The 23,317-nt window shown below is 38.1% G+C and overlaps 1 protein-coding gene and 1 long non-coding RNA gene across 6 annotated transcripts in view; one reads left to right on the forward strand and one right to left on the reverse strand.

Moving 5' to 3' along the window:
- zbtb16a (zinc finger and BTB domain containing 16a) overlaps positions 1-23,317 on the forward strand; it is a 127,839-nt gene that overhangs the window by 70,199 nt on the left and 34,323 nt on the right. For 4 of the 5 annotated variants that reach the window (XM_088619739.1, XM_088619740.1, XM_088619741.1 and 1 more), the window contains exon 4: positions 6,131-6,217. The exons of the other annotated variant lie outside the window; for it this stretch is intronic. In XM_088619739.1, coding sequence (XP_088475865.1) covers positions 6,131-6,217 — 87 coding nt within the window. The remainder of the gene's footprint in view (positions 1-6,130; positions 6,218-23,317) is intronic. 5 annotated transcript variants of the gene reach the window in all.
- Positions 16,634-19,763, reverse strand: LOC148641066 (uncharacterized). The gene is made up of 2 exons (XR_015930318.1): positions 19,490-19,763; positions 16,634-17,555 (listed from the first exon to the last, which is right to left on the reverse strand). It is a non-coding gene; the product is annotated as an uncharacterized LOC148641066 (long non-coding RNA).

Below are 23,317 nucleotides of genomic sequence, written 5' to 3' on the forward strand. Positions count from 1 at the left end.
TATGATGATGCTCTAACTTCAGAAACTAGTACTTCAAAAATTGCCTTGTCGCGCACATCTAGATAGCTGATCCTTCAACATCTCTTCCGCCTCTGCTTGTATAGGCTTTTTTTTGTGGAAAAGTTAGTAAGACTAATTGAGAATCGCCAACAGATGTGAGAACCTGACAGGATATTGTACCATGAAAGAAACATTGCAGTGGGCACAATAATAATGCTTGTGAGCTCATTTTTTTAAGATGTTATTTTGTTGGAAAGGATCCTCTCGATTTTTGTTTGTTTGTCTTAGAGGTCAGTCTTTTAACTCATTTCCCTTCCCGTGGCTTATAGAGCTGATGCTTAGTAAACCAGGAAGTGTCTTTGACAATGTGTGATTTTGAAACGGGGAATAATGGGCCCTAAATACTAAATCTTTACAGGTTATTGACTTGTGGAGAAGAAAGTATACGTGCAGGCCTCAGTATAATTTGTGTAGTGGTCTCTTGCTGAAAACGAGGATTCTGCGTTTATATTGGCTTTATAAGACAAGCTTTTTGATCGCCTCTCGGTATACAGTTCGCGGGAGCTCATATTTCAAGCCCTGTGGAGCTTTTCTAAAACACACACGCCGATTGCTATACTACGGGTGCTATAAATATCCTGCCAAATTTTGAACTAGCACAAGTCCCTTAAAGGGCCATCATACAGTACAGTGCTGCAAGTTGCTCATTATTGGCCCTTGGCTCCAGACAGTCAACAAACACCTTAGGGGGTGGACAGCATAAAATTAAACAGCCGTCTTTCTCTAGTGCATAACCCCTTAAGAACTGCAGCATCAAAAAGGAAAGCAACTCTCTCACCCTCCCTTGTCAGCCATAAAGCCGTTTACAGCACAGTAAAGAACTGTCGGTTGTCATTTCTGTGGCATGTTGTGGAAGGGAACAATGCTAGGTTTAGGAGTCCTCAGGTTGTTAGAAGAAGCTATTTTGGTCACTATATGACAACCCCATCAGTAATTGATCCAGTGCGGGTGTTGGAAGAGATGTTGATATTCAAGTACAGTCTGTGGCCCACTTTACCACTTGTAACTGTGATTCCCCTGTCCGTCACAGTTGGCTGTGAAGTAACTGGGGCTGATGCCACTTTTTGAATGTTTTATGGAGTCAGATCTATCAGGAAGTCCCCCTTTGGCTCAGTTCATCCTTCGTGACCTCCAAATATCCAGGTCTGGCAAATAAACTGCCCTTTGTTATACCAGAAAGGGCTGTTTCCTCACACAAAAAAATAAAAGATTTATTCTGTATGAATGTTTATATTGAGTTCAACAACATGTGTACAACAACCAATATGCTTACTCCGGGTAAAGTCAAATATTTCTTAGGCTTCTTGATTGCCTGCATTTCTGAACTAATGCAGTGGCCAGCCAAATGTTTTTCTTACTATTTTTCATCACACGCTAAACCAGCTGGTGTTTGAGACGATAGGGAGTTTGAAGTTGAAAGAATTTGAAATATCATTAGTAATATAATTTAAAGGAACAAGTAAAGATTTATTTCATGCTTAAAAAGAGAAGAAAATAAACACAATGTTTCGGTTGTGGAGACACCCGAAGAAGGCTCCACAGCTGAAACGTTGTGTTTATTTTCTTCTCTTTTCAGCACGGAATAAACCTTTACTTGTTCTTTGCAGCATACACATGCTGATGCAGCTACCTATTTGTAATATCATTTATATCTCTTAAAGCAAAGGGGTTGTGTGAGAGGTTTAACGCACAGTTTTCGGCTAAAGCTCAGTCCTAATTTCCTGCCGTATTTGAACCAGAGCATCCCAGAACTTTCTCAGAGGAGCTGCTCGAGCTCCTGTTTCCCCAGTGTATTCAAACCATTATACAAATAAAGCTGAACCGACCAGAGGTAGCTCATTGCATGTTATGAGTGTGTGCGTGCCTTTTTTTTTTGTAAGGATGCTAAATTGTGTAATGGTAAGTTAAGGATTTAGAAGGCAGATGTCCTTGTTGCCAAACAGCTATTGCTGTCAACTCCATCTTGCAGCTTTGGCAGTGGTGCAGACTCCAAAGCCTGAATGAGCAAGGAGACCAAACTGCCCCCTGCTCCATTTTTCCGAGTCTACCCAGGGCAGAACTAATGAATCGGAGGCATTGTGTGGGGAAACTATTCCTTCTGTTGTGGTGGATAGAGAAAGTGGATTGCAGGCAAATGGATTAAGCACAGTGGGGGGAACAGACCGAAGAACAATTGAGTTTTCAACGTGTTCATTTCAAGAATTTTCCTTGAGAAAACAAAACCAAAAAAAAATGCCTATAAAATGCTCTTTTTGCTAACTTATTATGGATGGTTTTTCTGTCCTTAAACAATCCCCTCTCTCCTTCCTTACCTCTTGGAGAGTCTCATAAGGGTAAATGTATATATTTATTTTACCTTAGCTTGCCATATTACATAGTTTGTAATATCAATGTAAATTTGTTCGTTGATATTTCCTGGCTGGCTTTCATAGTAAAAATAACCTTGTTATCTATTTACATATTCAATCACTGTATTTCTCTGTGTGAATGTGTTTGTTAAAGGAATGCTGGCAGCTTTCCAGGTTTTTTTTGTTTTGGTTGATAAAAAAAATTTGCTGCCTGTGGTACACATCTACTTGAGAGAGAACACACAGTACTGGGCTGGCCTTTGAAATTGGCAGTCTGCGTACTGTTCTCTGACTGATAAGAGGGTACTGTAAATAAAACTGTACAGCACAGCTCGTTATTGCTAAAAGAGAAAAAAAAGTGTGATGTCTGTACTCATTGTTCTGACGGCACTGTTTTTATGGATTTTTCTGTTTTTGGTACTACGCGTACTTTCTTATATAACTCATTCTTCTGTGTAGCCCCACAAAGAGTAAGGATACATTTTTATTTCCTTCCTCAAGGCATCTTTGCAAAGAAGACAGTTGAAGCCACTAATACAAATTTGTGCACACTTTGTGCGTAACTTGATGTCATGTTGTTCTTAAAATAAAATCGCTCCATTTGGTGCACTGCAACGTTTTGAAGCTTTTTGTCAGCTAAACTAGCAGGAACCCCTGGGTATCAGGTTATATGTGATTCCCTTTTCCCTGGAACAACGATGGTGGACCATTTGTGTGGTCATATACAATAATTAGAATGTTACCCACCATTGTGGTTTCCTTTGGGATTCCACAAATGCAAGTTTAGTGGTTCTAAATTAAACACCGTTACTGTAAGTTGTCAATTTGAACGCTCGCTGTAGTTAGAAACTGTAAGTTCTTGAAAAATCACCCCTTGGTTACGCAAAAAGGAAGTGAAAACGGAACCTTTCTGAATGGCACGTGGCAGCTCTCTTCGCTTGTTTGAAGTGATGGTTGTGTAAGGTTCCTCTTGCCAGCATGTTCATCTCAAAGGAAAGCAGTGCTTTTTGCTTTTCCTGTATTTTCTCTTTCGTCAAACTGATATGGTTGTATCACTTTTAATTCATTACTCTAGCTGCATCAGAAAAACTTCCCTGCTGGGGAGATGGTTGTCACTCCTACAGATATTGAATAAGGAACAAGATGCCGTTTGTGTGGTAAAAACAAAAATCCTCTTGGCCTTTTATGATCTGAGTTTATTGCTCCAATCTGCTCCAGCTCAGGCTGTTTTAGTTTTGGATTTGGGGTGTGAAGGAATACCTGGAAAGGGGTCTGTTCATGTGAGGTAAGACATGAGTATGTCGAAGGTGCCCCAGTGGCACCGTAGCGCAGTGGGTAGCAGTGTCGTTTTACAGGTCTAAGGTCCCTTGTTTGTGTTTGTGGAGTTTCTTCCCATGCTCAGGGGTTTTTCTCCCAGTACGCCTGTTTCATCCCACAGTCCAATGACCTGCTGTCCATGCTAGCTGAAAATCTCTGAATTGCCCTCTGTATACATCTATGAGTAAACACATATTTGTGTGTGCCCTCCTGCCCTTCACTCTGTGCCTCTGAGGCTACACTCTGGCTCACCATGGTCCTTGAAAAAGGGTAAATTGCTTACTAAATGAGCAAGTTGACTCTTGTGTTTTGGTTCGAAGTTTTGAGTGAGATTCTGACTTTGAACTTGTGAATAATTGATGGTCTTCTTCTTGACTAAAAATTATTCAGAAGTAGACACAAGTGGTAAAGAAAGAATGTCCTTTGAAACACAGGAGTGACAAATTGCCTAGACTTGATTTAGTACATCTTTACTAATGTTTTATTGACTGGTTTTGAAGTTTCTCCTGACCTCCTGTGTTTTATCTAAAAAGGTACCACAGTATCTATTATACAAGACAGATTCTTGTTTTAAAGAGGTAATATAAAGCATATTTATTTCAAGTTGCAATAATTAAATCCTTTTACACCACTTCATAGTGATTAGATAGAATCTCAACTATTACTTGAGTATGGTCTTTAAGGAGAGAAATGTTTAGCAAAACTAAAACTGTTAATTATTTTAAAACTAAAAAGTTGCATTTTGATACCCAGGGAGGGGGGACGTTATGATACACCTTGTGTTCAATTTAGAGAGTTTTGTTGAAACTTTTTAATAACCAACATAAAATGATAGTTGAAAGAACTTGGTTAAGTTGCAGAACATTTGATAGCATTTAAAACTCACATTTTGATTGCAGCCATCTCCAGATATGATCTATTAAATATTTTAACAAACACGTCCATAACTCTGTGAGGAAAACATTTTTTGCCTGTCATATCAAATAAGAAGCTGCACACAATTTTCTGTGCCTATTGTTTGAATCTTTGCTACAGCATTAATTGGGAATTGGTGGTTTATTTGAACAAATTAAAACCAAGTTTGATCATGAAGAAGGGATTAAATTAATACCAGGGGTGTGCTTTTCCCATTACGACCAGTACTGGCTTTGGGACCATAGAGAAACAGGAAAAAAATGAGCATGAATGAATTGATATAAAAATTTGAATAGTGAAAATTCCAGTGATGCTTTCATGGTCTTTATTAACATTCTTCTTCTGGAAAAAGGTGCATATTTTTTTAGATTGGCTTTTTCCTGTGCTTTTGTTTTAAGTAAAAGCAGTTAAGACTAGGACATTCATGGTAAACTTGCATGTCATTTTAGTTTTGCATATTCTTTTTCAATCTGACAGTCATTGCGACATCGGTTCCGTTCTGCTTGATCTATGGCTTTTATCAGATAGACAACTTCCTGTTTTGCTTGCTAAGCTATTGGAGTCTTTAGAAACAATACTGAGAACACGTCAAGATTGGTTTTCAAAGAACACCTACAAATACCACACCTGTTTGATATTGAGGTAGTAAAGTGACTTTGTATGTGTGGAGTTGTAGTCATCACACTTGAGCCATTGTCTGTTCCTGTTTCCTGTAGTACTGTACTGACAATAGCTTCTAGGTATGCCTTAACACACTTTTTATATGAATGTTTTTTATCTTTTTTGTTTTAGTCTGAAAGTGTATTTCACTTGGATGGTAATTAAATGTTTGTATGTACATGAACAGTACTATTTCAATTTGAGTAATATTCAGTATTTTATAGTGGTTTCCTCCTGTCCTTAAATAATTATGGTTTATATGTATCATTAACATTTGTTACTTTACATTCACATGCTTAACTTAAGATTAGTCTTTTTCTTTATTTTCTTTCATATCAAAAATTTTCCATGAAAAATCACCAGTTTTGTTTATTTCTTTTAGATACAATTTTAGCAAATGTGTATAAAAAAAATTACTTCTGACCTTCCCACAAAATGTTTTTTTTTTTTTGTTTAATTACAGGTCAGTGAGGGTGTTGCTTTGGAAAACATATGAAAACTTAATAAATACTGGGGGAAAAAATCAATTGTGAGAATAATGTGAGCTCATTTCTGTGGATGATTACCTTGAAACAGCTGCTGTAGTTCGTTATCGACCAACTTGATTTAAGGATCTTCTGCAAACACTATGAAAAAATCAGAATGTGCCATATTTCAAGCTCATTGTAATGCAGAATTGCATTTTCTGGTTAAGCTTTTTTGTTATATGCATTAACTTTAATTGATTTAGATATGTTTCTTTTCATTTTGCACAATATTTCCATTGTGCGAGTTAGGACGAGTGTGAAAAGGGTTCCAAGCCAATTTCTTTTTCTGTATTCTTTTTCTAGCGGGGGCTAAAGTCTTTGTTTGCGATCAGTGTGGAGCACAGTTTTCAACAGAGGACGCCCTCGAAGCACACAGACAGACGCACACAGGTAAGATAGTCTTGGCACCACTAATGTGGACTAGGACCTGCAAAACCACACTTTCTTTCCTCATATGCCTTGAAGATCAGAGTTTGTATCACCATTACAAAAGGATAATTAAGAAATACATTGATACAGATATGTGCGAGGGTATACTGAACCTCTGCAGGAGTTTGTGCCTCTTTCTACACCTGCTCGTGCACTATGTAGTTTCACGCCATGAAAGTGTATATTATCTGCACCTACTCTGGAGTACAAAGCCAGCCATGTTCTGGGTTTCAGTTGTAAAACCTTTGCTTGAAGTATGATGTTCTGTGGCAGTTCTTGACCACTCTATGTTGAGACCTGGTCCAAGAAAAGAAGACTTTTAAGTCCCTTTGTCCTCATCCCTACTGTTTTGCATGCAGTTTGTAGGCCGTTTTTTGCTCTTATTCTTGTAAAAAAATAAAAAATAAAATAAGAGTGCCAACAGACGCCTCTAAAATGCCTGTGAGAAAAGGCACAAGATGAGTAAGTTTAGCATTGCACATCACATTCAGGAGTCCTCCAGCGCAGTAAAATAAATCACCCTCGCAGGTTGTTGCCAACACCGCGGTTGAAAGGTGCTTTCAGAAGCTTTTTTGGCTGGAATAGCACAAAGGCGTGGCAGAACAAAAGCAAAGAAGCAATTCTGCGCAAAAATAACAAATAATCTTCTGACCGGCACGTGATTGGAAATGGAGTGAGTGGGGAGGGAAAGTGCAGATGAGCCATTCAGATGCTTTGACATATTTGAGTAGAAGCTGAGGAGGGTAATGGCTATAACAAGACCTGACCTGGAGAGGCCTGGTTGTTTACCAGCATTTGTGGTGTAAGAGTGGCGTTACCGGGAGTGCAAACTTCACCTCATTTTAAAAGCCATGTACGCAAGAAACCCCTTCTTAATTTAGAAGGGAGGTGAGGGGGAGTTCTCAGATTACGTTGGATAAAGTTGCAAGGCATCCCATCACACTCGTCGGGGTACGTCACCGTTATAGCTTTTAATACATTAGGAAATTTGCCATGTTACAGCCTGTCCATAACATTGTAAAAGATATGCCATGTGTTGCCAAATTGCAGGTTATTGTAGGACCCAGATTTCCTACTTTTGACTATTTTCTAACTAGCTATGCACTAGTTATACACAGATAATAAGTATACACAGATAATAAGCAAAAGCAAAAGACGGTAGTTTTCAAAGGAAAAAGTAATAGGTTTATTCCGTGCTGAAAAGAGAAGAAAGAAGACCCGACAGAAGGCTCCGCGGCCGAAACGTTGCGTTTTCTCTCTTCTCTTTTCAGCATGGAATAAACCTACTGTATTACTTGTTCCTTTGCAGCCGACACCTGCTGATGCAGCTCCCCACCTGAACTAAGACAGTAGTTTTGTTGTCAGTCCTTTACAAAGGCAATGAAACACAGGTAATAGATGAATTTACAAGGCCTAGAACAATCTGAGACGCGCTCTTAGAATGCTAATGAACATCAACGTGCGGCAGTCGAAACGCTGGCTAAATTTAGAAGTCCAAAGCAACGAGGTTCTTGTCTTCCTTCCAGGGGCTTAAGCAGCGGATACCAGCTGCCCCCGTGGCTGTCAAGCTTATGTTTTAAAATACGCCCTAACGCATGGTTGGTAAATATGCTAGATTTTCTTCACTGTGGCCGCCCAAATACTGAACTTTCCAAGCAAAACTGGATTTGTAGATGGTCTTATACTGTATATATATATATCACATACAGCACATATTTCTGTATCTCAGAGTCGGTGGTTGGTGGCTGAAAGGATGGCATGACTCTCATCCTTACATCAAGGATCCAGATAAACTGTACACGTCCAGCAAAGGAGTGGGTCCAGAATAACGGGTTAAAAAACCTGATCAAGATCACCTGGGGAGTGGCAGCAAGTACACATTCAAACACGTCTCGGATACCAGGCGAGGACAGCCCACTGTCTTGTCAGTCAGGACGATCTGGGCAAGACTGAGCAAGGCGGTTCTTCAGAATACACTCACAGTTCTGAAACCCTTTCAGTTAGCTTTCAGCTTCAGCTCCTTTTGAGCAAGTGTGCATAGAACGCACTATATTTGACTGGTCACTCTGTTGAAGACCCCTTAATTGATCACTTCAACTTCCTTCGATTTGGGTTAAATTATATGTTCCTAAAACATATTAGTAAGTGTGCATGTATTTTTCTTCCTTCTACGGCAGGAATGCCGTTGGAGCATTTTTACTAAACATTTTTTTTAGAAAACCACAGCATTGAAAAGTGTGATGATGTTTTATGTACCTTTCACAGTTCGGTCATGAGATTTTTTTTTTAACCTATTCATTATTAAAAAAAAACGTTCAGAGAGATGCAGTGTCTTTCCCTGTACGGTGAATTTCACAGAATAAGAAACAGGATACTCGGGACAGGAACTGTCATCAAATGGAGCTGCAACTCTGTGTGGCACACACAACATAAATAGTTAATGCCTGTCGACATGGAGGTGGTGTTTATAATGCCCAGAATTTTCGACCTTGTCTCCTGGAGTTGTAAACATCCAGTTCTCAGTTTCCCTTTGGCAGGGTGTTCAGCGAAAGGGTACAGGAGGGTGGAAAGTACTGGTTGCTTCCTGTTCTTCTGCAGATATCAAATCTTGCCTTCAGTAGCATAAATATTTTACGGTAACTGAAGACTTCCAGAAATTCCTCAAGAAGGAGTCTGGGAAGTGCAACGCTTATAATTTGCAGCCACAAAAATACAAGGATTACACTCACCTTGGATATTATTTTATCTCCCCCCTTAGATAATTGATGATTAGGTTATTTTGTAATAGTCTTCTTGTGATGTCCAGACTTACTGTATCTGTACAAAGGACACAGTTTGACTCTCAGGTGTTTTGACAGATACACTCCAGATATGTTTATGATTTTGCACTTTGGTGGGTCAGATATGCCAGCCAAAGCATTGAATTTTAAGAATAATGGTTGCAAATGAAGGTCTAATGCAAATCTGAAGGAATCTAGACTGAACAAATGCTTTTCACAAACCCATTAAGCTGTTCTTTAGTCCACTAATGGATGCCCAAAAGTATATAGTGCATTGCCTGTATGTCCTGCCCTACTTTTTAACTGTGCAATTCAGAAACTTAAATGCCCATTGTTGAGACAGCTAGCTCAATCTGCGACAATAGGAGTAGTGGAAATTAGCAGTTTAGCTGTGGCCTTTGAAATTATAATTTGGGGGAATTGTAGTGCAAGGTTTGCAATCACTCTTTTACCTTTTCATTAATTATTTTTCTGTTTTATCATGGAAAATTTTATGGGATTGGGTCACTGAGCCTAGGCAATTTTAAATAATTAAATTTACTGAGTGAACATAGTCACCATACATTTTTATCGCCATGAAATATGACTAGAAGCCAATGTAATTCTCCTTTGGCAGACATCAACATTCGATTGTGCTGTATTAATAATCCCGAGCAGCCAGTTTGAAGCCATCAGGTCTGTCCAAGTTTGAGAAGCAAATTATCCCACATGAGAAAGATGTTCTTACATTATAAGCAGACTGTAATTACAGCAATCATCCTATAATATAATCATATTTGGCTGGGAAAAAATGTCAAAGGTGAATTGTATAATATTGCAGTCAAGGTATTGACATAAAGAGAAGAGAGAGTTTTGTTAGGGCATGGGACTGGTTGGTAGCATTTGGTGCCAGGATTTTCAGAAAAACAAGATCATGTGCTGTTGTTTATCCACTGCTACAGTGTGCTGTCATAGCCTTGGCTCTGACCTAGTTTAAGGGCAACAAATTGAAAGGATATAAATGTTTCTGGATCACATCTTTCAATGTAGGTATCTGTAATTAAAGGAAGGCTTTTTATGTGTTTGTGCATTGTAATATTAGACTCTCAGGTGTTGGAGCATGCTGCAAGATGAAATGGTGCATGTATTATTGTATTCACAGCATATACATATACAAATACAAGCATAACCATACATAAATATCTCCGCGTATTGCACTGCACTACATGTTGCAATGAAGAGTTACATTTACCCCATGACATGTACTGTAGAGCTCTGGTTCTGAATCGCAGCCATAAACTGTCCACAAGCTATAATCAAGCCATGTGTCAAAAGGAAAGTAGCTGTAGTTTTCCCAGCTGTATAGAATCACAAAGAACCGAGAGGATTTAATAGAAATGAAATGTACATATCGCTTTCCACAAGATAGGTGCTCTTGTCAGGACATTATAAATTGTTTTGGTCTCCCTGAAATCACTGTTGACAATGCTATAATGAAGCAGAGGAAAGAAGGTTGACCATCAGGCCCTTTCTGCCTGTAAAAATGACTCAATGAGAAAAGCCCACCCAGAGATGAATTTTCAAAGGGAAGAGACCCACGCATGAGATTACAAAGGCATTTACTGGGGTAACTATCTGCATTCCCTTTGTTAGCTCCTCAATTCCAGAGCCTTCTGTGTGTGTGTACACAGTTTGCAATTGCCTGAACATGCTAAGTGTCTGTCCTGGCCCTCAACGGCATAGGATCAACAAAATGCAAAAAATAATGGCTTAGCACAAAAAACAAGGCAGTAGTCTAAAAAATAAAAACACATATTCTAAGAACAGTTGCTGCCGTCAAAATACTTGCTAAATTAATTATTTTGTTTGTTATTATTTCTTTGGATCTGTTAATAAAATCAGTGGTGTCTAACTGTCTTAGATGTTGCAGTGCTGGAAGACACAGTAAATGCATAGGTGACAGCTGTATGAAGACTGATTTGCTGCAATGCGTCTTGCACTGTATTGCATTTAGTGTACTGGATCAAGAAAGAAAAGACTCAAGTTACATGTTTTTGTGACTGAATTTAAAATGCCAGTATTATATTAATACTTGCATTCATCAGTTATTCAATTGAGTGATTCAACATCTTTCTAGTGAAAAAATAAGAGAGTGGTGCTTCTTTTGTAAAAAGAATAACACTTCTCCACTCAGTGTTTTCCTAATAAGCACATGCTAGGCTGGTGATTTGAAGTCTATGATTATATGAAATTAAGTCAGTCTGGACTATAACACTGTACATCATTGTAGCTGGTCTGCCTACCAACAAAATACTGTAACTTCAGTAAGGAAAGTAATGTAAATGAGCGAAGAATGAAGTTTGCCTTCTTAAATGTGTCAATGAAAAGACAGAGCCTTCTGCTGGAGACAAAATATGCCAAAGATTTTCTTGCTGGGAACACAGTGTAACTCCAGCTAACCAGGTTGTAAACAGTTGTTTTCTTGACCCAGAAATAGTTTTGACAGTGAGATAAGGGGAGTACAAAACTGTACTGTTGAGTGGGCAAAAAAAAAGAAAACCCTGAGGCTTGCTCTGCCACATTCTGAACATTTCAGATTGCTGGTTTCAGGTAAATTTTGCTTGTGTTTTTTCCCCTCTTCCTCTCAATGAAGGCACTGCCAGTACACATGGCTAATGTCAGAAGTGTTGGTTATTTCAATCACATTAGCTGCACTGAAAGCATCTGTTAGACATTTCATTAATTGTGGCATCATTAAGCTGTCTCAAATTTTTAAAGCTTGCAAACAAAATGTGAAGGTGTGTCAGGCAGAATATCAGTTTGCCCTTGGTGTTTGTTTTCTGCTTTTGAATTGTATCTTAAGTGTATGAATGACTCGACTTCAGTTTGTTGTATGTGTTATAATGAGTCAAAACAAAAAGAAGGAACGTTTTCAAATAAATACTGCCTTTTTACTTTGTCTGCACATGGCTTATATATAGAGAAGAATACTTTTATTAAGGTTATTAGTACATACTGTACAAATATGCTCTGTGTTCATCTTGAATTACAGTAGTCAGAGTTTTGTAGCCTTCATGGGTTGAAGTTTAGGTCTACAAAAGATCGTGTACACTTCTGGAATGCAAAAGAAGAAAAAACTGCAGGTTTCAAACCATTAAATTGATGAATTGTATTGTCAAATGTGGGTAGCTTATCTCTTTCTGTGTTTATTATTTACCTTGCCATCCTTTACTCAGATGGCAGATCCTGCAGATGAATAGCATGTTTTCAGGTTACTAAGTAAAGAGAAGTAATTAGTGCATTTCATTACATGCGGTACAGTACCAGTGTGTCTCTGTGAGTGCTGTTGCTTGATGGCTCAACTGTCTGCAGGATAAACAGGTTCTGGCTGTCTGCAGGCCTTTGAAGTCAATCAGTCAATCAGTGTGTCAGGCTGGAGTCCCACAGGTGCAGGACAGATATCTGTGAATACATTGCAAATATTCTAAGACTCTTGTTCCTTGGCAACAGTCTTTGCTTAAGCCAGGTCAGTGTGTGTCCCACCAACACCACCCCCCTGCAAAAGTTTCCTGCAAAAACCCAGATGGTTTACAGTTCAAAAAGCACAGCATGGAGAAAGGCACAAACAAAACATATGCATTCTAAGGTTTTTCTTTTTCTTATTGAAGCATTAGTTCTCGTAGGGAGGCATCGCTTCAGAAAACATTTTTATTTTCTTGGAAAAAAATCTGTTTTAGTCAGACCAAGACCATTGTATAATCCCACATGTGAAGGAGAGTGAAAAATTGAATTTTTTTAATTGGGTTGTTGGGGATACACCTTTAACAAGACTGGAAAGTTAATGATGTCGCGTGTTCTGATTGTTCTCTTATGCCTGCCTTAAAATGTGCAAATGACTAAAGGTAACAAGGTGAACAAGCAAAATCTTTGATATTTTTTCTTCAATGCAGTTAAAAACCCTGACAGTAGTTTCACACCATTAAAATGTGTGTTCTGTTCTTCTAGAGTGCCAGATTCTTTGACTTAGAAGATCTAAGCATGTCCAAGTACAACAACATTATGCAGACACTTTAAATGCAGAAACTGCTGAAACATATTAATGTTTACAGCACGGAAACTATGGAATTTTCGTATTCTGGATTATATTTTAAATTCTGGTGTATGTCACTGTAAAGATTCATAGTTAAATTCCGCTGACTGACTTTCACTCACAAGAAATTTATTTCACAATGTGTAAAAGTGTATGTATTTCAAGGGAGCACTTTCAAGTTTTGTTTTCTTTGTTATACAAGCATTTGTGGTTCACAGGCATTGTTTCTGAGATTGTTTTGGTAAGTGACACATGCTATGACCATTTGATATAACACTTTTGGGGTTTATAAGGCAGAGCTTAACAGGTGGTATTAGCTTGTCTTTGAAATTGAACCCCTCTCTTCCCCAGTTAAAATAGCCTAGTGTGTCTCTGTAATTAACATTTGGCATAGGTGGCATGTGAACATCTCAAGTTCAATTCAGGAGTCAGTGGTTTCATTGGGATTTTTTTTATTGCCTGATTTGACCCCTGAACCCTTAAAGTGTAAGACTTTGGACAAATTTAAGCTTTGAAGTCCCCCCATAACAGAATTGCCACGTTAATTTCACCTAAACCTGTGATGTCAAGAATGCGCAGTATTCAAGTTGATGGAATCCATATCTGTGGCCTAATCTGACTGGAGCGGAGTACAGATTCATTTCTTTTTTTTTCACAGCACGAGTGAATGAGTCCCGCAATAAACAGGCATTTGACTGGACAACAGAAAAATATGAGCTTTTAATTTTAGGACTTTTTAGTTATAATTACAAGTCCACACTTTTACCTCTATTAGTAAAAGTAACACTTCTATTTGTGTTCTTTAGTTTTTATGAGGTTAATTAAGCGCCTGCAGCATTTCAGGTGTTTTGTAAATTCCATGTTGGTGCAGTAAAAATATCTCTGATAAAAAAAAATACAGCAGAAGGTTGTGTCCAATTACAACAGATTTCATTTCTTTTTTGCCAGGTCTCACTCTAAATTATTAAATCTAAATCCATTTTGCACACCAGTTGGTGAGAATCTAGCAGTGCGGCTCGCTTTGAAGCCTATTATAAAGGAGACAGCAACACATGTCAGGGAAAAAAGTTTTGTGGCGAGATTATGGACTCCTGTAGACCATGTTATTCATGTCCTATGAAGAGGCCAGCAGGAATCTTAGAATTTGGCCACAAAACTCTCTCCAAAATGTGTTGCTTGATCCTTTACAATGCATTGCGTACTACCAGTCTAGTGTTAAACAAGCATTAGCTACCAGGTTTAAATCTCTTAGGAGTTCTCGGCATGCAAGCCCTGTGGTTTGCACCAGGAATAAGAAGAAAATAAAGGGAAACTACCTTCACTTCACCAACATCCTCCTATGTTAAAATTATATTACCTTGTGAAATGCTTTTTTGATTTGATAACTTCACATAGCCTCCTGGAAGACAACCCCCCAATACATTAACCTTGAGGGTGTGATGAAGAAAAAAAAACACATTGCAGCATGTCAAATAGAAAAGCTCTGCGATGGAAGAGGTCCCTTTGTCCAAAAGCAAGTGAAGTAAATCACCCTCAGTAATTAGATTTCTGAGTTGTTTGCCTAGATCTTAAAAGAGATCGGTATGAAACATAGATTGCGTGTCCCTTCTTTAATTTACAGTGCAAACACTTTTTGATTTGTAATGATGGAGCCCTTTTTGTTTGGCTGCAGAAAGGGGGGAAAAAATCTTTCTTGTAACTTAATTGTGAACGCAGGGATTAGCGTGAACGCTTCTGACCTTTCACCCCAAACAAAGGCATTATCAAATCTGGTTGCCTAGTGACACGCTTTTAGCCCTTGCCAATTTAGCAGGATTGTTAACTGGCTGCCTTTATATGTGGTGTGTGAATGAATGATGTTTTAAAAATCTTACATACCGTAAGATTTCAGTTGCAAGGTTTTATTCAGCTGTCAAGAACTGTGTACTTAAATAGTCCGGCACAACCTCCTTCCTCCCCGCCGTCTTTGTATGCATGTGCTGTGTTTTTGTACATAAATGTTTCAGAATATTATTTTTACAGAAGAAATAAAAATGCAGTGAGTTTTTATTGGTGTATCGTAGACCTGCGAAACTATATTTCAGTCTTCAGAATCAGTTATTGTTGGAATCAGGTACTCAGGGAATATCGCTGCAGTAATTTTAAAGTTAAACCTTCACAAAAAATATGGCGACCATCATTCAAAACTCATTTTCTTGGCCCAGTGAGAGGAATGTTATGTCCACATGATATGAACAGAAGCATGAAGTGGCAATGTACTAAAAAGATTATTCAAAAAATACTTCAGTCTGTCACTATGGACTTATTTTTGATAGGCCAAACTAACCTATGGTAAAAGGGAGAGTTCAAAATGTTCCTAGATCTGTCTTCCTCCATGTTTTTCAGGAACAAGATCCTCTTATCCTTCTTTTAGTACTCTCCAATGCCAAGATTAAGTAGCTCAGGAGGTTTGCAAGAAACAGCTACATCATGCAAATAACACTGGAAGTTACTATACAGGAGCTAGGGTTTTTATCTTGACATCATGTAATATTTTCATGGTACTGTATGTGTAATTTATTTTTTTGGAACTATACTATACAGTTAGGTCTTCTGTGCTAGTATCTAAGCTATTTTTTTTTCATTGGCAGTGCTATAAGATACAGTATTACATTTTATAATGAAAAGCGACTTCTGAAGAAATTAAGGAAACCAAATAAGTATTTTTTTAAGAAGATGTTATTAGTTTATATTATATTAGTTTAAGAAAAACTCTTTTATCTCTAAATTTGGAGTTGGGCTTTTCAAGAGAATCACGATTCCACAGGACCAAGCCAAAACTGGTCAGATTCTCTCCTGTGAGAGACAAATTCCCATACTCTTAAAAAGAAATTGAATATCCAACAGCTCCTTCTTTAACAATGCACTCATCTCTGTTGATAACAACAAGATACATACAATCAAAATGATAATAAAACAATTAGAAGTGAATGGAAAATTGTAGTCATGGAATCAGTGATAATTTGGAAAATTAGGTTCTGTTTATGACTTCACAGCTGGTAAAACATTCCTGTACCTGGAATAGAAAGCACTCATCAAGCAGTTATCTTCTGTATCTCTGCAGTCCTTTAGTTTGTGTAACAATAGAGCTGCTGTCTGAGATCTGGTGTTTACAAGTATTTGATGACTGTACTTTTGTGCTTTAAATTGTATTAACTAGTTAATTGTGCAGGAAGACCTTACTCAAGTAAGTTTGAAGACGGAGATTTGAAAGTGTGGACTTGTAGGATTGAACACTGGCCATAATAACACTGCCTAGTTCCAAAACAAGGAGCAGTCTGTTCAAGTTTTCTGCCTCCTCCAGGGAAGGCTGACTTTCTTTCAGCAACAGATAACGACTTTTAAGAACTGCAAAACCCAGGTGGAACCTATTACAGCTTGGGCTCTTATCAGTTAATAGCAGGTTTTGAAGGAGCCAGATTATTCTGATAGAAGGCACCTGGCCATTTTTTTGTCAAAACATAAAAGGAAATACAATAAATACAGAAATGAAATTAATCAGATAAGGTATCTCTTTAATAAAAAAAAATACATCTGTACAGTGTGAGGACTTGAATATTTCCCCCCTTCTCTTGTTACTAGTAAATGACCTCCAAATATGACAGAGGGTAGGATGAAATTCACGTTACCCTGAGGTCATCTTAAATATTGCCTGCTTTATGCTTGGCTATAGCTGGTTTTTCATATGGTGTTGTGCTTTCTGACCATTTAGTGCTTACATGGTGTAAGCTGTCTGTCATTCACCAGTGTAATACACATTCATATTAAACTGATGTCCAAGCAACTACTGTATATGGATTGAATCTTTTTTTTATTTTTCTCATAATGGTGTGCACATTTCCCGGGCAATTCTTGTGCATAAGATTTTGAGTGTAAACTGTACAGCAACATGTAAAGCTTTCGTCTTGCTTGAAGTGTGCTCATCCTCTAATTAAAGACACAAGAAACCCAGGTCACTCCCGTCCTCTACTGGAAGGTGCACAGACACCAGTATAATGTGGAATACAGTACATTGATTTTTTTATTTATTATTTTTGAAGCCCAGCTGTGAAATACTAGCCCAGTGTACATTCATGTGAGATTAGTGCTTGGAGAAAAGTGCAAGGCAGGCTTTTGTATTCAGTTGTGAGCTTTAGTGATAAGTATATGTCCACTCTGGCCTTGGTCAGCAGTAAAATTCCCTCCGTGATCCTGGAATGCTGAAGGGGATGAGGGGCCCCCCTTTAAGATCCTGGTGTCCATTTACAGTGTACCTCTACGAGCCTCGGACACTGGGCCAGTGGACCAGCCCTCATGGAATGTGATTGATTATGTGGTATTTATGCCATTGAGGACTTTTCAGCAGCTTGGGGTCAGGGGGTCATCTCATGTGTCTTAACTGCAAATCCGCTTCCTTTTGTACAGTGAGGGCCTGGAGAGGAGACACACAAAAACAGCTTTTTCTCTTTACCCTGGGAAAAATGGGGGAGGGGGGGATGTCAATTAAAAAAAACTTTTTTCTCTCTCTCCCCTTTCCCTTCTCTCCTATCCTTTTTTCCCCCCTCTGTACTGAGTGGCTTTTAATGCAAAAGATCTTTTAATTAGAAACAAAAGAAGGAAAAAGTTAAGAACGTTTCACGCAAGCCAGCGGTTTCTGAGCATTACATGGTTTGTTGGCAGAAACGGTTGCAACTTATTTCTTGATTGTTTTTTATTTATTTTTCCATTGAAGTGCTTGCCGTTCACTGACACGCAAATAAAAACCTTAATTTGCGGCTCAGATTTAGATTCATGGCAGTTTTAGGAATGACTTTTTTTAGACCGAATAAATGAAGGAATTTAAAATCTCTAAAGAGGCTGCATGTACATGAAAAACGTGCCTGCCAGGGTCACGATCAGACTTTTTTTTTGTTATATTGCAATCAGGCCCTTGTGTTTGAAATGGCAACTGCTCTATCAAAACCAGAAATTCACTCACAGGTTTCAGCTTCTCTCTCTTCCTAAGTGAAATGAATTTACCATTCTAGACATAATCCTTTGATGTGTAGCCTGCGCTCGAAACGACAGTGCAATTCAAAAAATGTGCCAAGCCTTTGCCCTCAGGGGTTTAGGACACTGTGTTCCTGGTCATAGGACCTGGATTATGTTTTAACCTCAAGGGGGTCCTTGTTGGCCTGGGTGAAAGGGCATTTTTTCTTCTTGATTACTTCTAGGTTTTATCGTCTAAACATATCATGCTAAAAACTACATTCTGAAACGGAATTATTTCACTGCTTTTAGACATCTATGGCCCAGTGTCACCCACAAAGTTCAAGTCATTACTGATTAACCTTGTAACTGGAACAAAATAAAACAGAAGTTCAAAAGTAATAAGAATCCTAAAGTAAGTGCAATAAAACCAACATCTGTAGCTGGACCGTAAGTTGGTTAAAAGTGTAATGATGAAAGATTTAATTACAACACTCTGTGAGGTTTGAAAAGCTAATATAAGATATTGTTGTTTTTTTTCACATGTGTGTGTCCTCATTAAAACATTGTAATGTCTTGCTTGAGCACATTCTGCATCTGAATAAGAGCAGCTCAAGCCTTGTTAATTCCAACCTGACATACTGATAAGGGCCTTTAGAATTACTGCCACTAGCCAGGCTGGGGAGGGTGTGTGTGCTGTGTGAGTGCAAGGAGGGAGAGAAACTAACAAAATGACCACAAGAATTGTAACAAGCAGGCTCGCCAGATGTCACAATTTATAGTGCACTTTGTACAGTGATACCAGACTCCCTCTTCTCCACGCTTTAATTTCCTGGGGTCTGTCGAGATTGATATATGGGAAAGGGAAAAGAGCAAGCTGCAGGGAAGGTGCACAGATAGCAGCCTCGAGTGTGTCTGGCCTTGGAAGGCTTTGGAGCTGGACAAGCAGTTAGGTGTTTATCTGTCCCCAGTGTTTCCTGTAGTGTACAATATAGCAGAAGGAACTTAACGGAAATACTGAAGAAAAAATAGATGTGATTTCACACCATTGCAAATTATTTTATGGAAGACCAGAATCTCCTTTGAGAGAAATAAGGTAAATATTTGTAAAAGGTCTTGTGCTTTTTGTCTGGCCAACCGAAAAGGTGTTCTGTTTCCTTCTCCTCTGTGTTTCACATATTTACTAAAACTTTTGCCTGTGTTCTGGTCCACTGAGGTTCACTGACATTTTTTTTTAATTTAATCCAGTATACTAATGTGGTAAGTAAAAAAAAAAACAACTGCACAGATCGGCACAGCCCTTCCAGCGTGGATACTGACATTTCCCACCAATTCGCTCAACTCCAGAAATGTTTTATAACTAACTCAAAAGCAAAAAGCTTAAGCCTGAAAGCTTACCTTCAGATCTGTTGTTAATAATGAGCCGCCTAAAGAGGAGCTTGTCTTCAACTGTGTGAGACACAAATCGATTTTTAATTTTGTTCAGCGTGGTCAGGAATTGGAAATGCAGTTGTTGTTTTTTTCCGTTGGATTTCGAAAGTATATGAATCCTTTCCTGTTTACTCCATAGCTCACTGCTGCCGTTACAGAATGAGCTAAGGCTGTTTTGAAAATAATATTTTCAATGGTTTGCAGTCATGTGTTTAGAATTGCCCAGGGTGTGGCCCTGTGGTACAGAGCCATGTAGCAGTGCCCATATGCATTAGTGCTTGAGAAACTGTAGTTAAAGTAGAAGTAATTTTATACTTTTAGTCAGTCTTCAACAGTCCTACAGCATTGCCTATTAAAAGTTACATGCTCTAGGTGTGGTGTATACCTTTTAACAGAATTCATTGTTTCCTTGGAAATAGAAACATTCACCTCCATGCCTCAGAAATTGTAAGGTTTTTGAAAGTTGGGACCACTCCCCCTGCTGGCGGTTGTAGTGGGTTGATGAGCCCATGCTTATTTACAAAGACAATGCAGAATTCATTCCGCCCGCAACCTATGGCTTTTATATTCGCTTTGCTCTGTCAGCAGTATGCAGGCACAACACAATAAACAAATACAGTGCACGACATGAACTTTAATAAGCAATGATTTATTGCAGCATCTTCATTAGCTTGAGCTCAAACGTGAAATTGAGGGACAAAAAGAGAAACCGCCTTGGCAGTTCATAGACTTAGAAGATTGTGCGTCAGTTAGGGTCAGGCGTAAATGTCATTCAAGGTGTCTTTTACATCAGCTTAGGGTTTAGAACAAAGAATGTTCATAAGCATGTAATAAAATGCATCTAGTGTTTTTAATTACATAAAGTGCTAACATTTATTTTTATTTTTCCAATTTAGTTTTTGAGACATGAAGCCTGTTGTAACCCTCGCAGGGGATTTACAGTTCGGAAATCACTTGATTAGTAGATTTCCATTTAATTTCCCTGTGGCTTGTCAGTGAATTCAGCACTGCCTGCCCTTTTTTATTGAAAATCACTAATTAAACTGTATCGGATTAAAAAAAATGAATTATGATTTATTTCCCAATAGATTAATATGCATTTAGGTAAGTACTCGTCATCCTGTTTGAAAATAGCTTCACCGTAAATGCATTTTATATATGATTCCTATCAAAAAACCTTTGTGTGTCATATTTGTATATACACTTGTGTTGCCTTTAATCCTCACATTTCCATTCATTTATATTTTATTCCGTGTTGTGACACATATTTTGGACAAATAAGGCCATCGTGCTAGTACTGTAAGTTAAAATTGCACCTGACCTTATTTCAGTAATTATAATACCATTAAATTGATCAGCGATTTGTAGTTGTGGACTTTAACTGTAACAAAGATACAATTAAAAATTCAGGTGTGTAGCTGCGTGGGTGTCTTTCTCACACCTGAAGAAGGCTCCACGGCCGAAACGTATTACTTGTTCCTTTACAATTAAAAATGCTGCTAAGAGTAGCACTGCAAAAATGTCCAGTCATGAACAAGTTAAACAAGGAAGTCTTTAGTGAGAAGTGATGTCAGAAGCTAGCACAAATAGAGTTTAACATCGGCTGTAGTTAAAGTGTGAATGGTCAGGTATTATAAAACAATTGCCAGGCAGAATTTTTTAAAGAAAGTTTTGAATCATGTTTTTTTTAACCTGTGTTTTTACCTGTAGTTATCACCAAAAATGTTATATATGGAAATGCGAAAGGTAGCTTTTTGTTATTCTCGCTCAAGAGGCATAAATATGACTTGGCCTGCCTTCTCCTGCCACAGCACTGTTTTATCACCATATCAAACCTGAAGATGCCATATTGATAAAAAATCACTTACATAAGCATTTTACTTCTTCTAAAATACACATACGCACATAAGAATGGTTTCCAATGACAGGAGGGTGTTCAGCCCATCTAGCTTATGTACAGTAGCAGTAGCTTATTGATCCTAGGATATCCGTTTCTTGATGTTAGAGTATCGGTTTCAACAGCATGACTGGGTGACTTGTTCCATGCTCCCATAAGCCTTTTCCTAAAACATTCTTTCTGTTTTCTATTTTATATTTGGTTAGTGTTCCTGTAATTTCCACTCTTGTCCTCTGGTTTGATGGTTTGTCTGAAAGAAATTCAGTGTGCGAACTAAAAATGTATGCGCTCAAAAAAACTGCAATTTCAAATGAAAGTTTAAATCCCACAAATTTCCAAATACAATACAAAACTAAACAACTTTAAATCAAGACAAATGCTGCTTAGATAAGCCTTTAAAACAAGCATTCAAAATATGGGCTCACTCTTAGTACCCATTTACTAATAACTCATTGAAAACTTCCAATACTTGCTATACTTTTTAAAATAAAATTATTAAAGATGCATCCTTATTAACTGTCCTTGTACAAGATTACATTCCACTTATTGTCTGTTAAAATAATCATAGAAAGTAGAAATTTAACCCAACAGTAGCTTAATCCAATAAACTTGAATTATTTATTAGACGTTTAAAAGCAGGCATTTAGGAGAAAAACCAGTTTCTTTGCTGTAAAACATGCAATTAAGTTCATTATTTTAATTTGTAGTGTAATTGTTTCTGTAGTTTGTTTTCTTTTATTTGGATCATGGTCAGAAGAAACAATATTTGTTTAAAATCGATAACCTACTTTTTTATTCAAGTATATACTGCAAAAGTAATTTTGTTCTTATACATTCGTGCATGAGGAAGCAAGTTGTGAGTGTGCTATGAGATAAAATAATTTGCAAATAGAAAAAATATTACACTATACATCTTTAATATTTGTCATTTATCTCGTAAGAGACAGCTCCTATATATCTACAACCCATCCGATAACACCTTTTTTCAGATTTTTCCATTTTGTTGAATGACAGCTATGTTACTGCAACGTTTATACTAAAGACTGTTACTAGACTTAATTATAGTGTTTGTATGCTGCTCCCACATGTCCGATAACAGGAATGATCCAAATGCAGTTTAAAACAGTAGTATGGGTATTGACAGGACTGCATTATAATTTGTATACCTTTCTACTGCAAAAAAATGTATTCTAAAATTATTTGTCGAAAGGCATGGAAAATTGTGCTGCTGTCTCAAGGGTCTTGCATCCTGGGTTCGATTCTGAAACAGGGGACCTGCTGTGTGGAGTTTCTTCCCAAGCCCAAAACTGACTTTTAACAGGTGCTTCAATTTCCTGCAAGTCCAAAAAAAGGCTGTCTGGGCTAATTGGTGTCCTTGAATTGACCTTCGAAAGTGTGTGTGTACCTGGCAACCTGCCCAGGGTGAAAGTCCTGCCTTGTGCCATGTGTCTCTGGGTTAGGTGCCATCTCGCCATGACCATCTAAGGATAAAGGAGTTACTAGCAGTGGATTGCTGGATGCCAGCATGAAACATTTCAGTTAAGTTTCTTTGTTCCATCTCCTTGCTGCTTTCCCCCCTCTTTTATAAAAGCCCAACTACCACATGGAGCCTCACAACGGATCATCCCTGCCATGTCTTGACCTTCGCCATCCTTTCCTTTTTCAGTTTTTTCCTCTCTCACTGCCGGTCCAAAACTGTAGGGATTTAGACAACATTGTCTTCTCCTCGTGGGCTTCCCCAACGACATCTTCGGCATCAAAAGGATTGTTTCAAAATGTCGTAAACACCCCAGCGATATCTACAGCTAGGAATTAATGTTTCACATGTGACAGGCATTGTTCCCTGTTCATTTCCAGTGCACGATTTTTAGAGTTTTAGAATTATTTCTGGTTTGGGG

Source organism: Lepisosteus platostomus, chromosome 25 (genome assembly GCF_059453375.1).
Source record: "Lepisosteus platostomus isolate fLepPlt1 chromosome 25, fLepPlt1.hap1, whole genome shotgun sequence".
In the NCBI taxonomy this organism is placed as follows: Eukaryota; Metazoa; Chordata; class Actinopteri; order Semionotiformes; family Lepisosteidae; genus Lepisosteus; species Lepisosteus platostomus.